Below are 22,824 nucleotides of genomic sequence, written 5' to 3' on the forward strand. Positions count from 1 at the left end.
CCTGGTCTGCTTTTCTCCTGTTCTAGAGTCTATCTTCTCTGAATCTTTGAGGCCTACTTGCTCTCTTTGTCTCTTTCTCCCCCTGTGTCTCTCCTTCTACCTCTGGTAACCTTTATTTTTATGTTTAAGCTGGGCACAATTATTATCATATGTTTTGTATCATTTCATATTTGATCATTTTATACAGTTATTTGTAATTAACTCAGTTAAAACCATAACAAGTTATTGCCATTAAATCGTCTTATTATCAAGTATTTATGAATTACTTTTGATTTATCATCAACATTTAATTGCTCCATATTACAATACAATACAGTCACATAATATCAACGCTCTCCCACATTTATAGCTATTAATACTGCCCTTATTTCCATTTTTGGTATAAGATTGCAGAAGAATGGTTTGACTAGAAATGTACAGTTTTAACCATCAATACTGATAACTTTTTAGTCATTCATCAAAACTACAGTTCGAACCGCTGTGCTTAAAATCCATTCCTACAGTTTAATATGAACCTATTTTGTTTCAATAACCTTTTACAGTATGATAGATATTTACTATAAACAGCATATTTTATATCTGTATCACACAACATAGTCAGTGATTACTGACGCCTTTAATGATTGCTTGTGTAAATAAGAAATCTTCAAGGTAAAAGCTTAACGCACCGTAATCTCAAGGTATTCAAATGAACTTCAGTGTGATCTAAATACTCTTAAAAACGTTTTTCTTTCAGTTTCTCTTCAGTCTCTTTCACTAAACCGACAATACAATCATTTTCTCTCATTTGATCAGTGACTGAACTTCACTGCATTCAACCAGTGCTGCAACATTTTTCAACCATTCAGACAGAAAGTAAAACAGCAAGACTCTTTTTATTCTTATCATTGCATCAGTATTCTAAATAAAGGCAACACTTACTACAATATAAGCGTAAAACACCATGTGTACACTAATGTGCATTAAATTATGCTTTAATGCACAGATAATCATCAACTCATGAATAACTGAGTTTTCCTTAATGATTATTGTATCAGCAACTAATGAAAGTCTATATAATTAACAGATTGGTATCAAAGATTAATTGCTGTTTCTTGTTATCAATTGTTGATGCAATAATTTCAACTGAATAGTTTAGGTCTTTTGGTCATACATTGACTTATGATTATCTGTGCATTAGTTAAGCATGAATTAATGCATATCAGTTCACCCATATTTTAAAGTGTTGCCATAATGAGGAAATAACTTTAAAGGTAGGAGCAATAATTCTAACTTTTACTGAGAAAAAATATTACAAAAGGAAAAAAGACAGAACATTACATCGCTTTAATCATGGATTTTAATTTGTTTTTTTACAATTTAACTTTTCAATCATTATTGAACATTGTACAGCACATTGCATTAAATGCCTGAATTCTACATTTAACACTATATTAAAATATATTAAATTATTTTTTTAAGCTATAAGATTAAAAAAACATTCAACAGATCAACAAGCTCAACCCTCTAGCAAACATAAATATACTTTGTATATGATCTTTGTTACTATAGACACCCAAATAATTGCATAATTAACCTAGTGTGTTAAATCACTATTAATAATGTATTCCTTGCATGTGAAATAAATAGCTGTCCCTCATAAAATAATATATTTATGAAATAAAGAAATACCACAACCAGTTCCACATCCATTAAAATGACCCAAACTAAATGTTGCACTTTCAATAAACTAATACAGAGTGAAGAAACTCATCAGAGGAATGAACAACAGCACCAGAGAAGCACACAGACAAGAAGCCTCAGAAACCTTCACTTGGTCTGGGAGAAACTGAACATCTGTGAACAGAGAATAGCAGTCAGTCTAATGAAATAAAAGATTATTTACAGCTGAATCAAACAGTGTTGAGGAGCAGCTCTACATGTGGATCAGCTTTTAGTGTAACTGCGTTTTAGTGTAGTTTAACGGTAGCTCAGATCTCAATAAATCAATGTAGCTTTTCCAGAAACTGTGTTGTCTTATAAGGTTATTACATTAATTAAGTCATTTATTACGATACATTTTGTAAATAATATTTAAGTAACATCAGTTGAATTTCAGCCCAGAAAGTATTTTAACATTTGGCAATTCACATGAAGAATGTTGTGAGAGGGCATATACAGTATAGTTTCTGACCAAAATTCAGCCACTGTCACAGAGGTTTTTTTTTGTTTGTTTGTTTGTTTGTTTGTTTGTTTGTTTGTTTGTTTGTTTGTTTGTTTTGGAGAAAATGCTACAGTGCTTAATTTATTACTTCTGCAGATTTGCACTTTGTCTCCTGGAATATGTTTGATAAATTCAAAAACTGTGTAATAAATCATTAGGCTTTGACCTAAGAAATTTAAGTACCAAATTTTTTACTTAAAATTACTCAGTAAGACTTATTCCTTTATTTGGTTTAAATGTCATTGTGGGGGAAAAGGTAGTTTCAATGTAACTAGCTACTGTTATATAGTAACTTTTTAGAAGGATGGTTTAACTGTAGCTTAGTTACTTTAAGCTACAAGCTACTCCAGTTTCAGAACCGCTTCCCCAATACTGCACTCAGACATATGAAATGCTGACCTGTGTTTCCTCCAGACCACACTAGAGGACCCATAGATAGTGACGCACTGTCATGGAGATCCAGAGCCCTGCGCTCTCTCCGATGATGTCCAGAGTTACAGCTCTAGAAGAGAAAAGAGTCAAATCCAGCTGTGCAAATCCCTGATAAACATCACTGAACAAACACAAAACCAACAGGAGTGCACAAAACCCCCAGCAGAGGGCAGAACAAACATGTTTAACAGCCTTCATCATTAAACCTCAACACCATAATATCTCCCTGTGTGTGTTTAGTGTTGAAACATCAGTGGGAGATTCTGAAGACTTTTTAAACTCACCGTTGAGCATTGTTCACTGGACAGAAGGCAAAGGTGAACAGCACAGTGCAGGTAAAGCTTAGTGGAGTTTGCAGTGAAGATGAACATCCTGAAGGAGAAACGGCTGCTTGTGGAGACGCCGTTCTGCAGCAGCTTCACTGTGTCGTCCTCAGGATTGGGACACCTGACAAGATCAACAACCACAATCAACAAACCAAATTATTTCATCAAACGCATTCAACTCAGAAGTGACTTCCAGTCAATCATTTTACAAAGACTGGAATCTAGTGCTTTAGTTCTGAAATACTGAAAAGATACAAATCTCAGGGAGTTCTAAAGGTTACATGGATTATTATTTATTCAAAAGTCTTTACTCTTCAGTAATGAGGTCCCAGCGGAGACTGTAATCAGGGTCATTCACAGGTGTAGCCCAACACGTGTCCATCACCAGGGCAAACTGGCGGCTGTCAACCCCCTCAACACCAACCTCCACATGCATCTCCTGGTCCAGCTCTGCATCCACTCTACCAGTGAAGGGCTGAGTGAACTCTTCATCCACATACGGGACCATCCGCACCTGATAAACCCCTTCACCACTGGGGAGGACTTTGTGCACGGTGCTGTTAAGATATATATATTAAAATTATTGTATGCATAAAACATATATTGCACAACTAAAGTCTAATTTGTCAAACTACAGCAGTAATAAACCAGAATGAGTGTATTGTAGCACCTCTGCAGTGGGTTGATCTCCATGTTCATGGAAAGTGTTTGTGTTTGAGGATAAACACAGCTGAAAGAAAGCTTCAGGATTCTCACTCTGCTGATGAGACCTTCTGTTCCCGGCGTCCCCACAATATAGTTACTGTAGATGAAGTGGCTGCCGTTGGCCTGCGGACAACACATATATATAGTTTATTTTTTATATCTAACTTTAAATGATTTTTTAAAGGAACAACACCTATTGTCAAGTGAAATAATGGTGTGCTATATATTATTGGTGGAGAATGCGGGCAAAAGGGACAGTTTTTAGCATGTTGTTTTCAGTAGCATCACTGAATGAAAGATTTTCTAGGCAAGTCTGTTTGAGCACTTTCTTTTATTTGTCTAATTTTCATAACTTTTATTAGCATGCTAGGGGACTACTCAGATGGTCAATTTTTTTTCTCTCATGAATTCATAATGTAAAGCTTTTTATATTTTTTAACATGTAACTTCCCCTTTTACCACAGTAAATGATACCCAGTTTGTGTTTGTAGCTTACTAGAGTCAGGAACTGTTACTATTTAAAGTTAGGTAGGTGTAAATCCCCAAAATTGAGTGCTGGCTAACAGGTTAAATAGAAATAAGCAGTTTTTTTCAGTCACTATAAATGTATGGTCAATGTATACGTACTATGGATGGGATGATAAATGAAAAAAGAAATTAACCGTTTAGTTCTCTTGTCATGGTTGGGTGTGTATCGAATGGTTCATGCAATCATTTGACAGGGAAGCCAGTATTTTGGTACCAGAAATATGTAATCCCACAGTATGAATACCTGCTGCCAGGTGACGACCTCTCTTCCTCTCTCTCTCTCTCTCGCTCTCGCTCTCGCTCTCTCTTTCTCTCAAGAAACTCAGTTCTCGTGCTTGTTTCTTTCTCAGCTTACAAACATGTTCTTGTGCTGCAACATTCAGGCTAAATGCAGGTAACGAAATGTAATGATACTCATTTTTAACAGTCGATTAAGTCTGAGTCTGAAGTAAAAGAACACATTGTGGTTGTTGTTTTTTTAATGATTGCTGTTCAGATGTTGTATTTCAGTATTTGTCAGGTTTTTGTTCTCAAACTGCTCCTGTGTGTAGGACTAGTTTCTTACACAGCTAATGCAAAGACTTCTGTTGTGCTTTGATGTGATTTTTGACTGAGCTGTTAAATAACTAAAAGCATTCAGTGTAATCATATGGAGCTGTAATGCTGGCAAAACCTGCATGAAGTACTTTAGTTGTTTTTTATCTGAAAATAACGGCATACCATTAGAATGTTCATTAGCCTATCAGACTCAAGCATTCAGCAGCCCAGTAGTATGAAATCAGATTTAACAGACAGGTAGTTGATCATACCACAAGATTTGTGCCACAGATGTGTTGATCGTTGTCGAAGTTAAACTCCACTCTGCCGTTCTGGACGGTTCCTCTGCAGCTGGGGTCATTGAGGTGTAAGTGCTCAGCTGAAAAACCAGCTTCAAAAAGCTGACAGCGAGACACAGACATGGAGCCAGAGCTGCTCTCACAGGTCTCATTGAAATCTGAGAGAAAAACATGATCATTAATGACACAAAAACACCTTTTATTTCACATTTTATTGTAGAATCACACACTAACCAAAGGAGTCTTGAGGTGCTCGCTGTTTTTGGTGGCCTTTGTTACATAAACAGCCATAAACACCATTTTTCATCCCACACCTTTCCTCTTTGGAGCAGTTGAGTTCAGAACAGGGCTTTCTGACATCTAGAAGTACAAGTTATTAATAATCATTGGAATGTTAGAAGGATACTTTAACAGTCGCTTAATTAGTTTAAGCTACAAGCTATTCATCAGTTATCGAGATACAGTTTCACAACAGCGTCGCCAACACTGCATTCAGTGTCTACAATTGACAGCTGTACTGTCCACCCTACACTCTCAGAAAAAAAAATTGAATTGAATTGAATATTAGTTTGACAGTTCATTCTTCTGTGGAGACCCCTGATAAAATCAGGGACTGAGCCAAAGGACTAAGTGAGTGAATATTGGTTACTTAAAGAGCACCTATTTTACTCCTTTTTAAAGATTTAAGCTGAGTCTTTTGTGTCTCCAGAATGTGTCTGTAAAGTTTCAGCTCAAAAAACCAGCCTGATCTCACGACAAAACTTAAGTATTTTACGAATTTGTACAAGTTCAGTCGTACGAAATTGTACGATTTTAAAAAGGAGGCGCGGCACCTAACCCCACCCCTAAACCCAACCGTCATTGGGGGATGAGCAAATCGTACTAAATCGTACTAAATCGTACGAATTAGATCGCACAAATTCATACGAATTAGCCACTAAATCAAAAAGTTTCAAATTGCCGTGAGATTGTGTTGCAAAATACCCATCAGATTATTTACTATACCTTTCAGAACGTTGGGATTTTCTGCTCTGAACACACTGTATCTGTTTTTGGTGCCTATGCTTTTACTGCTAGTTCTCCCCGCCCACTGTTCGCACATGCCTGTCAGAGTGTGAATCTCAATTTCCGCCTCGGCTGCATCAGATAAACAGCACAGTGACAGACATAAAAGAAGCAGATCTCAGGTAACGTTTGGGAGAAATACTATAGTAAGAACTGTATTGATTATTTGATGTATTTGTTGTGAAGTTAATTCAAGCCTTTCTGCGATGATGAGTCACACACAATGTTGTTGCACACACACAGACTCACAGCGGATACACACAGCGCGAGCATTTAACTTTGCATTGTTTTTGCACAGCAAATGTGACAGGATGCACATTAATATCCACTGCTATATGGACATCTGTTATGTTAAGGTACAAAATAAGCCTGATTTAACGTCCACAAACCGGGATTGAAGCATCGTTTTTATAACTGTACTGACGCGGCTGTGCTGATGAGTAAAGCTGAAGTAAATCGCTGTAATTCATTACAAACATGCACTGATTTAAAAGCATTTTAAACTTGTAAAACTCGTATCACATTTGATGATGACTGATGATCACAGAGAGCTGAACAGATCTTTTAATCCCAGTATCTTTGCACACGTCTTGTTGATATGATTATACGTGTTACTACGGAGACATGTTAATATGCAGCTGTCAATCAAATTGGTGGGCAGGGAAATCGTACTTCTACGTCACGTTGCGATGGGCCTCAAAATGGGAGGGATTTGGATCCTATTTTAACATCAGAACATTTAAATAAAGAGACTTATTGTCCTTATCACCCAAATTTGACAGTGGATACACTATATCTACACACAGTTCTGTCCAAACAGATTACAAAAGATGATTTTCATCATATGTGCCCTTTAAAGATACAAATGTTGACCTTCTAGGTACAAAAGAGAATCTTTTGAAAAGCTACCACCCCCGTGACAGGTTTTGTACATTTGTTTTTGAGTATACACACACTTTTTCATGATTTTGTCTGAATGTAATTGTGTTTACCTTTTTGTAAAGCTGCTTTGGAATAATAATTATTGTGAAAAGAGCTATACAAATAAACTTGAAGCGAATTTGAAGCTCCTTACAAATGTAATGATGAGGAAAAAACAGTCCTACAGTGCAAAGTTTACCTACAACTTAAAACTGACAGTCTATAGTAACTATATTTAGCATTATTGCTAACATTTATTTTGCAATACAGAAAATGTTACTACTAAGCACACAGACATATACACATTACCTCTTTTTTTCCAATTACGAATGTAAATATTTCAATATTTGACATCAACAGCTTCTTATACTAAAAACATTTTAATCTGAGCAATAATCCTGTAGTTTATGATACAGCACGTTACATTACCAGTTTTTGGCGTTCTGGTTTCAGCTGTAGTTTCTGTTGTGGTCGTCTCTGGTGTGTCAGTTGTATAGCTAGTGTTAAACCTCACATCTAGAAACACAAATAAATGTTACACAGAAAGCCATCATCTCTAACATAAACAGAAGGCAGAGTTAAATGTGTGTCCAGTACCTGCACAGTATGCTAAATTGCAGGTGGTCGGCCTCACAAACTCATAGACATAAAACCTCCAGGACAGGCTTTGACTTGAATGGGATTGGACTGGAAATAGCAGCAGTTGTTGCTCCAGTGACCGCAGACATCTCGAGAGACCACTCCATCCTCAAGTGTTGGATGTCCTCCACTCAGCCACAGTGGAGCATGAGTGCCGCAGCTATACTCATCAACACATGTGTCTGGCATCTGAACACTCTGACCATTAATAAAGAGACGGTACCAGCCGCTCCAGCTCACCGCACTGTCACACATTAACTGAGAGGAATGTTGATTGCTGGTGGCTCTCCATGGGTCATCCAGGACATTGAAGTTGTAGCAGGGGTCAACAGGGGGACCTGTTAAAATGAAAATTTAAAAAATAAATGTTGCTGAACAATTAATTGAAATATTGTTGTACTGAAGTAGAAGAATTTAAGCACTTCAAAGCTATAGGTATTATAGAGTTTGAACATTTCCTTCTATCTAGTAGCAACAAGTGTAATTTAACATGCCAATCTAGAGTCTCTTTACAGATTAGACATCTGGGTAAGACAAATGCTAAGTCGTGATTAGACTAAGAGGTCGGACTTGAGCTTCAAGAGGGCTGTACAAACTTTCTTGGGCTTAAATAACATGTATTGTCTTGTATGTTTTATTCAGGTCTACACCTACCCCAAATCTACCCCTTACAGTAACCTGTTGTGTTATATTCACAACTAACCCTACCCCGAACCTAACCGTTAACCCTGGGTCATCCTAAACCCTGGACAAAGTGGTTCCTGGGTTATCTATATATACATTTCACACTCCTCATACTATATCTGGGTTTATTTGCATTTTATTTGCTTAGTCATAGTCCTCTGGGAACATCTGGCTAAATCACATTTAACAGCTTAGTTGTACCCAACCAAGTACCCTTAGTTGTATCACATCTAGCCATATCTCAGTCTACTCGGGCATAATTTTCAGGGGTAAAGTGGTGTCCAAACGAGGGCCACTGTCCTACATGTTTTGGCTCCATTCAGCTGCAACACACTTGCCTACAAGTTACTAGTAAGTTTGAAGAGCTTCTCTATCTAGATTGCATAATCTCTAGAAACTTGTTGTCATTTCCTTTGCTGCATATTTTGTGAGCTGTATTATTTATTTCTTGTGATTTTAATTCATATTTCTAGTCCGGAGTTATTATATAACATAACAACAAACAATGGAAACATTATGTGTTATGAGATACTTGTGCAAAAAGGAAGCAAGACAATACATTACCAGTGGTTGTGATTGGTGGAGTAATGGATTGTGTCAGTGGGATAGATGCTGTTGTTGTGCTCTGATTAGTCACCTCTGGTATTAAGAAAGTGTTTATATTAATATCAGGAAAAAACATGTTCATATTTATGTTTATAGAAAATATATCTGGCTAAATAAAATGTGAGTATAAATTCACCTAGACAGTAAGCTCCACAAATTACTGGCTTAACAAACTCATACACATAGTAATTTCCTGGACAGGCTTTGACTCTTATAGCCTCAGATGTGTAAGAACAGCAGCCATTCCATCCTGAAGCACAAACATGTCGGAGGACCACTCCATCTTCAAGCTGAGGGTGAGATCCATTTAGCCACATTGGGTTAGAACTGCTACACGTGTACTGATTTACACATGATTCTGGCATCTGAGCACTCTGATTGTTGTTGAACAGCCTGTACCAGCCATTCCACTCCACATTATAGTCACACATGATATTGTAGTAATAATTAATATTGTAATAGTTATCAGTGGATCTCCAAGGTTCATCCAGGCTGGTGTAGTTGTAGCAGGGGTCGACACTTGGGGTTTTGAAAGATACTGTCATAAAAAAGCAGGAAGACAGCATTATATACTGCATATTCTTCATAAAAAATTAAATAACAGATTATATATTAATCATTGTTTAACTTTATCATTGTAGAAGAGTAAATCCTTCATGGGTAAAGCTGTTTAACCTCAGTTAGAGTTCATTGTTGAATGTTATGGTTAAGGCATTCACTAATGCAAAGATGTGTTCATTTTTTGAAGTGTTTCAGATTTTTTAGATTTTCATTGGACAGAGCATATCTTATGTGTTTTTTAATTGTGTATTGTGTTTATGAGTTGCTTTTTTATATTTTGAATAAATACAAAATTGTTATATGTTTAACATCTTATATTCTCAATGTTTAAGTTAGGTTGTGAACAGTTACTTCATGATAAGGAGTAATTAATCTACCTGCACAATATACAGGAGCTGGGATTGAAACTGTTGGCTTGGTAAACTTGTAGACATAATAATCTCCAGGACAAGCTTTGACCTGGATTGGGTCGGATCTGTAGCGACTGCACTGATCACTGCGGGAGCCGAAAACTTCACGAGTAACAACTCCATCTTCTAGTTGAGGATGAGATCCACCAAGCCACAGAGAACTAAATCCTCCACATGACATATAGGTGGCACACCATTCAGGCATCTGAGCACTCGATTCATTTATGAAGAGTCTGTACCAGCCATCCCATTCTACAAGAGTGTCATCATGTCCAATTATATATCCATACCAGTACCAGGTATTGAGTATGCTTCTCCAGTAGTTATCTAGTGTGTTGTAGTTACTGCATGGGTCCAAATCTGTTTTAAGACAAAAAAAGGGTTACATTTCAGTGAGGAGCTTTACAAGAACAAATATAAACCACCTTTAATACAGTTTATTCAAGTGTACTATTAGTATCCTAAAAAAAAAAAGAAAATACAGTGGCCGGGAAGCCACCATAAAGTTTATGGTGACTGAACATGGACTGCGGTCGAGGGATGTTTTGCCCGTTTTGTGGCAAACACATGAGCAGCTTAACGCGGTTTTGCTTTACGTGTGGTCGGTGTTTGGAGTCTCTAAAGGACGCAGACCAGACGGAAACACTAGACATACAGCATCAATGTGTTTGATATTTTAACAAGGGCCACTCGTACGCTGTAATCGTGGACATGATGTCAAGTCTACACGGTGTAAACATCTGCTTGAGGACTCTTAAAAGTAAACTGAATGAAGCCGGTGTTACGGTTTAACCGGTGACCGTGTTAACTGGTGCCCCTTTCCAGATGTATTCACGTTTGCAGATTGGCAGATTCGTCACTTTTTCACAGCAACAAAACATGTCCATACCAAATAAATATTCTTAATACTTGGTGTCAGTGTCACTGTAAACATTATTGATTTTAATATTTCTGTAGCAGAACAGTACATAACCAAAATTAATGGAAAGAAATGATTATGACTGACATGTCATCAACAGGATTCGAACCCAGGTCAAAATGTTCAGCGCGAGTATCAATTGACCTATCTAATTGAGCTATCCAGGTCTATATGGTGATGTTTGATATCTTTATCAGTCAACATATGCCGTGCTCTGATTGTTTCCATGTACTTGCGTTTACATGTTTCTACATACTCTAATGCTGATGTTTTCTCAGAATAGCTCTAATATGTTTTATCGCAGTGGTCAAACCATGAATTTATAGTTGTAGACTGTGTCTGTGGTTATAGTTGTAGACTATAGTTGTAGACTTGTGTTAACCTGTGTCTACAAAGTCACACACGAGCTGATATTTTCCAGTGTGTGGTACATTCCACGTCACTCCCGGTGTGTGGTACATTCCCTTTCCGTAAGGAATCTGTAACTGTAAATTTGTTTCGGGACTTGTAAGAGTGTTTTGCGTCTTGTTAATTTTTTTCTGAAATATAAATTTGTTTCATCCTTGGTAAAATAGATTTTTCCTATGTAATTGTGTCTTATGATAGGTAAAAATGTTTTTCAAAATATAAATTTGTCTCGAGCTTTGAAAAAGTGTTTCACACTTTGTATTGTTTTGCACTTCCCGGCCACCGTAGCATATACTTACTGTCTACTTTTTAAGTGAACTACTTTTTTTTTTTCTCAAAAATATACATAATACCATACTTAAAGGTGCTGTATGTAAGTTTCTGACTCTTCTAAAGCATAAAAACACCATAATATGTTTGCAGATATTTCAGAAACATGCTAAGTGAACATGTTTATCTGAAAAACAATGCTGAAGTTATATATTCTGCTTTGAAAATGTGTTACATGCCAGAACAGCTGTCTTTGTTTTGATCATTTCACCTGCCCAATGCCAGTTTAGCCAATTTATTTCAGCGTATTTCATTCATGCAGTCAGGAAGGCTCTCGAAGTACCCATCCGCGACCGAATTGCAACCTCCGGTGGACAGTAGCAGACTCCAACATGAGACGCAGATTCAGTTCCACATGAGGTTATTAATTAGCAAATGATATAAATATTACCAGCGTAAACATTAGGTAAGCAGGTTACATTGTAACCATGTGTCCTAACAACACGCTACGTGACGAGATACGCAGTGATGAGCGATTGGGCTGTTTGCACCAGACGAAACACAACAGAAATTTAAATACAGCCATTCACAAGCACAGAATATGCCTTTTCAACGAAATGGTAAGGTTTATTATCTAATTAATACATATTAAGCATCTTTAACATTATTAAATGTACATGCTGAATCACTGATATGTGTTGGCTTGGAATGAAGTTCAATTTCAAATTTTTTTTTTTTTTCAAGATCTGAGGTTAACTATCTGCTGCTGCTTCCATTATATGACAATAAATGTCATGTAAAATGTCATTCAAACTCACATTATTAGCATTTAACACTGAATGTCGTCAATCTGGCAACCTGCGCTTGCATGTGTTTTGAACCAGGCATGCAGTACATAGTTTTACCACTGGGTGTCAAACTTACATACTGCAAATGTATACTTTACAATATATCTGACTGACAGAAAAGTCTTAGTATTATTGGCCTATGCTTATTTATTGACATATGCTTAAAAGTATAACTGCACATTCTAAGTATACTTGTAGTTTGTTTTTACTCTACTGATTGAATGGGATTAAATGTTAGAGTTGTTTTAGCTGAAAATAATTTGCAGTGACAGACCTTAAAATAAATCAGTATCGTTGTTTTGTCTCAAAATGCACTCCAGTAACGTGTTTCTCTATTTCCTTTAATACAAACTGTGTAAATGCCCTAAATTAACCTTAAATGAGGCCTATCCTAGTGGTAAAAAAAATGAATATGCTAAGTATCAAATTCAAATGCGGTAATGATTAGTAACTTTGCAAACTAATCTTATTTTGGAAGAGCCACTTTTTATGCTAGATATATTTGAATTGTAATTCATATATAGTAACTCATAACTTTTAGTGCATTCAGTGTACTTTTATGTGGTAAATTAGAACAAAGTAGAGAATATCCGTTACACTTTACGTTGTCTTCTCTGCTCGAGATTACTTCCTGTAGTTTGTTGTAATCACCAGCAGTGTTTTCTCCATTGGAAATCACTTCCTGCTGAACTACATTTCCCAGAAGTATTTGCACCAATCACTCCTGCCACAGCTGACCGTCATTTGGACACATACACACAAGCACAGCTAATACTTATGATAATTGATTACTTGGACTATTTAAACCCCTCTGTTTCACACACAAGTTGCTGAGTCTTTTTATAATGTCACTGTGCACATTACGAGGTGTTTTCATTGCCCTGTCTTTGCCGTGTTTTTGACCCTCACTTTGTTTTGTTTGTTTATATTGTCTGCTGCCTGCCTGTACTGACCACTCGCCTGCTATCTGACTACAACTCTGTATTTCCTGTATACATCTGTTTGCCCCTGTGTTGACCGTTGCTTGCCTGACCATCTCTGTTTAATAAACCTGCGTTTGGATCCGCACTCCTTTGACACGTCACCACTACACATTACAGTCCATTTCTATGTGTGCAGTTGTATCATTTAAACACAATGCCTGAATTTTAAGCAGGGGACAATGTTCACAAGCTAATTATTTACCAACAGAATACTAGTATACTCATGAGTTCAGTGCAGTGCAGTGCAGTGCAGTGCAGTACAAATTTTTTTTAAATGTCATTGTAGACTAGCTGTGTACTAGGGTTACACTTATTGTACACTTAAAAGTATACTTTTATATATCAAAAGTAGGCCAATTTATTCCCAATAGGTATTCCAGTAGTATACTATTTGTATATAGATGTTAATATGTGAAGTATACTTAAAATATACAGTATTTCTACATTACCTACAGTAAATATACTTGATAAAATAAACTTATAAAGTACACTTCTTTTCAAAAGGGCAGAAATAAACTTCGGATTGTTTCTAAGAGCATTCACACACAACATCATTAAAATCCATGGATAAAATGTGTCACTTTTTTGAGCTTATATTTCATTCTTTTCTTATAAACATGGTTAAAACATGATTAAAACTTACTTAAGGTGACGCTGGATCCAGTGATTATTTGTGGACTTACGGTCGAAGCCACTTGTGAAATAGTGCTGTTATCTTAAAAAAAAGAAGAGGAAAATGAAGTTATGTTAAATATATTTGTAATATTAGAGGGGGTAGTGTGGGGGGGTGTTGGGTACCTGTGCAGTATCCTGAACACCAGTTGTGTGGATTCACAAGTTCATAGACATAGTAATTTCCTGGACACGCTTTCACTCTGATTGGGCTTGTCTTGTACTCACAGCAGCCGCTCCAATAATAACTACCACAGATCTCTCTGATCACCACTCCATCCTCTATCTGAGGGTGAGGACCATCGAGTACCAGATTCATGTATGTGTTACAGGTGAATCCAGTAGCACAGGTCTCTGGCATCCTGATGTCCATTCCGTAGTAGGAAAGCCTGTACCAGCCACTCCAGGTTAAATGTTCATCACACAAGTAATCTCCAGTTTCATTGTTGGCTCTCCAGGGGCGATCCAGAGACTCATAGTTGTAGCAGGGGTCACTGCTGATGTTTGGGAAAGCAACTGTCATGATGTAAAAGTACTGTTAAAATACTGTATTTGCACTGAAAAAAGCTTAGAGCATTACATTTTACACAATGATGGTTAAGGGGTAAATTTAATTCTGTTATCAATTACTCACGCTCATGTCATTTCAATACTCTAAAGTATTCAGAACAAAAATTAAGGTATTTTAGATTAAATCCAATAGCTCCCTCATTCTCTATAGAAAGCATTTGTGAGGATGGCTAAATTTCTCCATCAAATCAGACCCCGAGAGCTGTTATGAAATTCTATGAAGCCAGACCATGAGAACTGTCAGGCAATTAAACAATAAACTTTCTAATCAATCAGCTAGGAAACCAGTTGTTCAACTATCCCTGCCCTCTACCTCACCTTCTTCACCAGAACAGCTCATTGACACTCCACACAGAATATCCAAGTTATATTGTGGATCTACACTTGTTTTACCCCTTTATGTTTGGTATCATTTTAAATGTCTCTGTGTGATTAGTAAAATAGTCTCAACTTCACAGTAATATTTTACTATTTGCTTGTATCTTTGTGAAGCTTTTATTGTCTTCATGATCATTTGTTCTGAGTTTCCTTCGCAAGGAGGCACGGCACACCCTTTTAGATAGGATGTGGAGCTCTGGAAGGAGCTCAGAGGGGAGCCGCTGCTCCTTCATATCAAGAGAAGCCAGCTGAGGTGGCTTGGGCATCTGTTTCGGATGCCTCCTGGACACCAGTGGTGTAGTTCTTGCTATACGCACGTATACTCAGTATGCGTACTTTTTTCCACGAGCTGTTTGGGTATTACCACTTCTGAGGATCAATAATTGCGTATAACCTCGGTATACTTACTTGTTTTTCTGATTAAACTTCCCTAATTTACTTTTAAATTTACTAAATTTGTTGCAACTGGGGCATTTTTGTTTTGTTTAACTTGCGCCATTCCCCGCCCCCTGAAAACCACAGCAGCTGTGACGGCACTATTAGCTAAACATAAACCATCAAATAGGATTAGACTATTAGCATCTCCCTTTAAAATGAACACATTTTTTAATTTTTTATTTTTAAATGGATAGTTTTGGCAAAAAAATTATAATTTTTATCATTTACTCAACCTTTACTTGTTCCAAACCAGTCTCTTTTTCCTTATGTTGAACACAAAAGAAGATATTTTGAAGAAAACTGGAAACCTGTAACCATTGCCTTACATTGACAAAGTATTCCTTAAAAATATTCCTTTCCTTTAATAGTTCTTTAAAAGTTAATAGTTACTGGTAACTGATGTTAAAATAAAGGAATAAAAATAAATAAATATAATATATATATATATATATATATATATATATATATATATATATATATATATATAATATATATATATATATATATATATATAATATATATATACATATACACATAAACAACTATACATATAGCTAATGAATCAAAGAAACATTGACTTTCATCATTTATTTGCCTTACTTCCATTTAAAACTCGGGTCGGGTGTAATAGTACACCACCTTTTTTTAGGACTACACTACTGCTGGACACCTACCTAGGGAGGTTTTCCATGCATGCTCCACCAGGAAGAGGCTTTAGGGAAGACCCAGGGCATGCTGGAGGGACTATGCTGGCCTGGGAATGCCTGAGGATCCCCCTGGAGGAGCTGGAGTAAAGCATGGTTTATACTTCTGCATCGAGTGATCGGTGTGACCCACGGCGCATGCCTTGCGCGTAGCCGTGCATTTTACTTCTGCATGCTGTTTGTGTTGCTCTGCAATAACACTTCCGAAACACTAGCTGGCAGTGAGGTTTTATGTTCCTCTGTGTCGAGTTTCTTCGCTGGTGTTTTGTTTTTTTCTGAACGCTATCTCAATGTACAAGTGGCTCAAACTTGCTCATTTTGAGGTGGGAACCGGCGGACGTGCAACAACTTTAATCATAAGGTAAACACAAAACAACAGTCTCCATCCGGAGCTCCTTCACAGGACCCCATACTTGTAAACACTCGCTCCATCTGGCTTGCGTGGCTCTCGGTCCCGCCCACATTCATCAGCGCTACCAAGCCGACGTTGCGATGTGCATTTTTTGAGAGGTGCATGTCGGCGACAGCCATGGCGAGGGCTATGAGTTGACACACAGGCTGCACCGGAGCATACGTGTGCGCTTGACGCAGAAGTATAAATCAGCCTTAAGTGTCTGGGGAGAGGGACGTCTGGGGGTCTCACCTGAGACTACTGCCCCCACGACCTGGCACCAGAAAGATGGATGAAAATGAATGAATGATCAATGAATGAATGTTCTGAGTTGAGTATTTAAGGGAAAGGTGCAAAAGTGCCTTGGGGATCTTGTAGCCAGTATACCCTATTGCAGTGTGTGAGCCTGAGCTGTTGTATCAAGACTTACAGTATGTGCTGCAACGTACTTCTACATGTTCAGGTATTCATCTCTAACTCTTAGATTCGTCTTTGAGTAATTGATGTGCATTTATTTCAGAATTGGCTTTTATTGTTTGATCCTGTAATTGGCATGATACACTTTCATCTGGAAAATAAAGTCAAGATTTGATTCATTCTGAATTCTCCTGAAATCAATATATCCAGTAGATTATGTGGAGTCTGCGCTACCTCTATGATGTGACATGATTTTATATATTTTAAGGCTCATTTGACTGGACGGAGCAGGAGGCACGGCAGCATGAAGACCATTTGATTGCTGTTTAATCCAATAGTATCTGGATGCAGCCTTGATGATGCAAGCTGAGACTGCATCGCTCAGAGATGCAATGTTAGACACAATGCATTCAATGGAGCGAGTGACATCACTGTGAGGGGTAGGGTTAGGGGTGGGGTTAGGTGAGCGCATTACAAAGCATTGGATGCAGCTCTACAGTGGCTGGGAAGTGCAAAACAACATTACAAAGTGTGAAACACTTTTACAAAGCTCGAGACAAATTTACATTTTGAAAAACATTTTTACCTATCATAAGACACAATTACATAGGAAAAACGATTTTACCAAGGACGAAACAAATTTATATTTCAGAAAAAAATTAACAAGACGCAAAACGCTTTTACAAGTCCCGAAACAAATTTACAATTACAGATTCTTCATGGAAAGGGAATGTACCACACACCGGAGGTGATGTGGGGAAAAGTGTTGTTGATGGTGAGCGAGGTAAATTCGTGCTGTGGAGTAGGTGGCGTAAATAAAGTTTATGGTGATCGATCGTGGACTACAATCGAGGGTTGTTTTGCCTGTTGTAAATTTGTAAATTTGTCTCAAGCTTTGTGAAAGTGTTTCATGTTGTTTTGCACTTCCCGGCCACCATGCAGCTCAGATTGCACCTGCACCGAGTCTGCAGCCAGACCCCTCTCGTTTAATCACTGATATTAGCAAGTTGTATGGAAATTACTAAATGAACTACACTTTTAGTACAATTGAGTAGGAGGCAATCGGACTAAGAAGATATTAGTTAACCCTGCATCCTCTTACTAACTTCAGAATGTCGAGATCGTGTCCGTGAATATACAAACTGGAGCATGAAATGGCAATGGCAATACATCATATTGCCTGTAAACACACACTCTGACCTGTCGCATGGGAGAAGACAGATGTTTTTCTTTACTGTTTTGGGGACATTAAAGTGTTCTTGGAGCTTTGTATGAGTACAGATATCTTAATTTGAATTGGATCGACCTGAGAGTGAGTAATTATAACAGAATTTTCTTTGTGGTTAAACTTATCCTTAATAAATTACAAATAAACTGAGTGTACATATAAGTCATAAATATACTAATGAAAATATGATGAATAATAACTTCAGATTATTCCAAAATGGCTTCTACAAATTGTACATTTTGCCTTCAAAAACCATCTCAAAGCTAAAATAAACTGAGTGAAAAACAAGGCTAAAATCGTGCAGTGAGAACTCGGCATAAACCTCACACCCATCCTGGTCACAGCACCAGTGTAACCCCACCAGTCTGGTAACACCACCCTGTTCCAGCATGGGAGGCAGATGCTCTAACAAGGAGAGGAGTGAGGATTAGCTGCACAGCACTCACCAGCTACAATGGGAGTGTGTCTATGTGTGCCTATAATCATCAGTCTATGGTTAATAGACTGCAAAGCACTAATTAAAAATAGTAATGTCATTAAGCAATCTATTTAAATATAGGTTAATCTGGAAATGAGTTGCACCTGCACAGTATGAAGGCCTGTTGAGGGACCGATCTGGTTTGACGAGTTCATAGACGTAATAATCTCCTGGACAGGCTTTGACTTGGATGGATGTGGATCTGTATTTCCCACACTGGTTATACCATATATAACTTCCCAAAACATCACGGGTCACCACTCCATCCTCAAGTGTTGGATGAGAACCGTTGAGATACAGTCCAGTGTAACCACCACAGCCCATATAACTCGCACACCACTCAGACATCTGGGCACTTTGTCCATTCAGATACAGCCGATACCAGCCGCTCCATTCAACAAGTGTGTCGTCATGGTCGTAGTACTGATATGGGCTTTGCTGTATGGTTCTCCAGTAGTCATCAGTAATGTTATAATCATAGCATGGATCAAAGCTGGAAGTTGTACTTTCTGATAGAATAATGACAAATAAAAAGAATACTCCATGATAATACTGTACTATTTAACAATCAGTAGTGTGTATTTATTAAAAGATATCATATTAGAATAATACACCAAGGAAGGATTACTGTATTTAAATTAAATTCACTTTAAGTACCGTACAAAAACTGTAATAAGTATATTTTAGTTCCACAGGAAACATTTCTTTTCTAAAAGTACTACAGTGGCTTTTTATAAAGACTGAAAATGTAGATGTTGGTTTTCAGATTGTGCTGTTCCTGCGTTGACCAGCAGGTGAAGCCAGAGTTATGGTTCTGGTGTCTATAATGAATCATCCCACCTGTGACTCCGCCCATTTAACTTGTTACTCATTAGCATCTCATTATTTACATGAATATATATATATATATATATATATATATATATATATATATATATATATATATATATATATATATATATATATATATATATTACCATACCAGATCATTCCAGTCTTTCTAGTTCTCATTTTAATTTCAGGATATTTTTTATAAAATTCTTTAATTACCTGAGTCAGTGTTTTTCTGATATATTACAATCTTAACATAGTGAAATACAGACATAAATAAATAATTGTGAATCAACTTTTGCCAATTATAGATTTTACATACTATAAGTAAGATTTAAATGGAGGACCAATCTATTTGTACATAGTGATGATACATGAAGATACATTAGTTATAAAAAAAAACATTACCTGTTGTTTGTCCATTGGTTATTTCACCTGTTGAACACACAATAATTAATAAGTGCTGGGAGAATAATCCCATAAATTTTAAAAGTTTACTTTAAGTGTGTGCTGTGTATAATATATATATATATATATATATATATATATATATATATATATATATATATATATATATATATATATATATATATATATATATATATATATATATATATATATATATATATATATGAAATTCTTTATACATATAAATATCTAGGCAACACAATTGTTTTGTGTAGTTTTGCTTATATGTGTGTATAACGTATGCACATTCTCAACTCTCCATATTTAAATAAGATTATTACTTGACAACATAAAGACTCACCATTAATCAACAGCACACAAAGCAAGATCAGACACTTCATAGTGGTAGGCAACACCTCCTGTAAACATACACACATGTATACAACATAGTTACACAAGAAAACTTTATTAATTATTGTACTTTTACATTTTTTCATTGCACATTATTAAACAAGTGTAGGGGTAAAAATGCTAAATAAACAAATAACCATAATTTGACTAGGTCATACCTTTTACATTCTTTAGAGTTAACTGGGCTAAAATGAGGTGAAAAGCCTTTACCTGAGGTCAGATGCTGCTGCAGAGCAAAACTCTGATGATGATCAACTGCAAACCTCACAATCACAGTCAGGGTCTTTATTAATACCTGTGGGTGGACCTTTACTGGAACTAGAGGTCATTTTGAAACAATACCGTGAACCAGTTTTTCTTGTGACATGAATATATTTCTTATTTAAGCTGATCGTTTCCTTGTCAGCACGTGCATTAAGAAAGACATTCCTTTAGTTCGTGCTAAAATAATGAAACGAAAACAAACCTGTTGAGCTGTTTCTCCAAAGCAGTGTATTGTATCGTAAAACCCTCTAAGTAAGCAAAAACACTGTTACTGGAAATCATGTTGCTAGTTTATAATATTAAAGTCTATAATATTAATTGATTAATTTACTGATTACATTAAGGGGCTGTTTACACCTGGTCACTTTATGCGTTTTTTTTTTCTATCGGATAGCTTCCGATCATGATGAATGCCCTACTAAACGCATTCGAGAAGCATATAAATCCAATTTCAGGAGGTGGTCTAGAACCCATTTCAGAAAAAACTGGACAGGTCTAAAGGCAACTGGTTGTCAAAATCATATTTAGAATGTAAATTTTACTCACATTATTTTTTTATATATATATATATATATATATATATATATATATATATATATATATATATATATATATATATATATATATATATATATAATCATCAGATATACAAGTCCAAATGTATAAGCAATGGAAGGCCACAGGTGACAGTTTGAGATGTTTGTTTTATTTGCATTTATTTGTTTCCTTTTATTTTTGGCTGTGAAAGGATTAAATTAAATTGTTAAATAAATATTAGATGAGACACACATGCATTTTGTGCTCTTTTAAAAAGAGTGGCAGATTAAAAAATGAGACTAACGTCCTACAGTATACTGATGTACAAGAGATGGTCAATAATAGGTGGGGCTTCCCCCCTCTGGTGACACGTACAAAGGGAGAATATCAGTCAAAGTGTTTCTGCAGACTGTTTTTATCTAGTGTGACTATAAAAAATACAAAAAATACAATACTGTTTCTGCACAATTGTGTTTCAACATAATTTGCAATGCATAATAGGTCCTCTTTATGGGAGTCATCATTACAGAATGTCCACACATTTACAGGAGGAACCGCAATTCAATTCTTGAGCAATGTTCTACATTCTTTCACTGCTTATTTTAGCTCATCAAAAACCATGTGATGTAAACTATTGTCTCCTGACAAGGCAAGGCAAGGCAAGGCAAGTTTATTTACATAGCACATTTCATACACAGTGGTAATACAAAGGGCTAAACAAGAACACAAGAAACAAGTATAAGAAATAAAACAAAAAAAGAATAAATTTATTAAAAACAGATTAAAATGTGTTAAAAGAGTATGACCCTCCCCTCCATTCAGGATATTGCACAAAAGCGATGCTTGTTTATCCAGGGCCAGGAATATTATAAAAGATGCTTCTATATATATATATATATATATATATATATATATATATATATATATATATATATATATATATATATATGTATATGTGTATGTATATATATTCTATTGGAATAGGAAATTTTGTTCAGCATATACGTATATGTGAATGACAATAAAGCACTTGACTTGATTGACTTGACTTGACTTGTTAAAACAGGTTTTAAAGGAATGATAAAGAAAAGAAAGAAATAATAATGCGATCTGTCAGACAAAGTTCAGTGCTCATTCAGTAAAGGCACAGATAAACAGATGTGTTTTCAGTCTTGATGTGAACGTGCCTAATGTTGGAGCACATCTGATCATTTCTGGAAGCTGATTCCAGCAGCGGGGGGTGCTGTTAGTAGATGAAGATTGAACTCTTGGAATTTCTAGTTTATTTGATCCTAAAGATCTGAGTGGTCTGTTAGGTTTGTATTCAGTGAGCATATCTGTAATGTATTGGGGTCCGAGGCCATTTAGTGATTAATAGACTAGTAATAATACTTGCAACTTGTTGTAATACATGCAACTGTCTGTTTGGGAAGGCCAGTGAGGAGTCCGTTACAGTAATCCACCCTGCTGCTGATAAAAGCATGAACAAGTTTCTCTAAGTCCTCAATGGAAGCAAAGCATCTAATTCCTCCAATTTTTTTTGTGATAACAGTATGCTGATTTACTGCTTTGACATGACTTCCCAAACTTCTGACTAATGAAAGGTCTGACTCCAACACCAAGATTCTTGACTTTTTTTTTTTGACCCTTAGAGCCAAGGTACACATTCACCTTGAGAACCTCATCTGTTCTCAAATGCAATGGCTTTTTTTCTCTTTGTTTAACTGATAAGGTTAAGTAGATCTGAGTGTTA

General features: G+C 36.3%; 1 protein-coding gene across 1 annotated transcript; it reads right to left on the minus strand.

The window, feature by feature from the left end:
* Window positions 1-1,379: 1,379 nt before the first annotated feature.
* Window positions 1,380-20,526, minus strand: LOC130238212 (uncharacterized). The gene is given in 19 exon segments (XM_056469133.1): window positions 1,380-1,836; window positions 2,603-2,705; window positions 2,920-3,082; window positions 3,273-3,518; window positions 3,632-3,789; window positions 5,004-5,188; window positions 5,265-5,390; window positions 7,446-7,532; window positions 7,614-7,670; window positions 7,673-7,993; window positions 8,904-8,978; window positions 9,082-9,483; window positions 9,884-10,276; window positions 13,988-14,059; window positions 14,143-14,532; window positions 18,725-19,129; window positions 19,860-19,886; window positions 20,221-20,278; window positions 20,481-20,526. Coding segments are annotated over 18 exon segments (3,357 nt in total). The 5' UTR covers window positions 20,261-20,278; window positions 20,481-20,526; the 3' UTR covers window positions 1,380-1,729.
* Window positions 20,527-22,824: the final 2,298 nt, after the last annotated feature.

This window comes from Danio aesculapii, chromosome 12 (genome assembly GCF_903798145.1).
Source record: "Danio aesculapii chromosome 12, fDanAes4.1, whole genome shotgun sequence".
Lineage (NCBI taxonomy): Eukaryota > Metazoa > Chordata > Actinopteri > Cypriniformes > Danionidae > Danio > Danio aesculapii.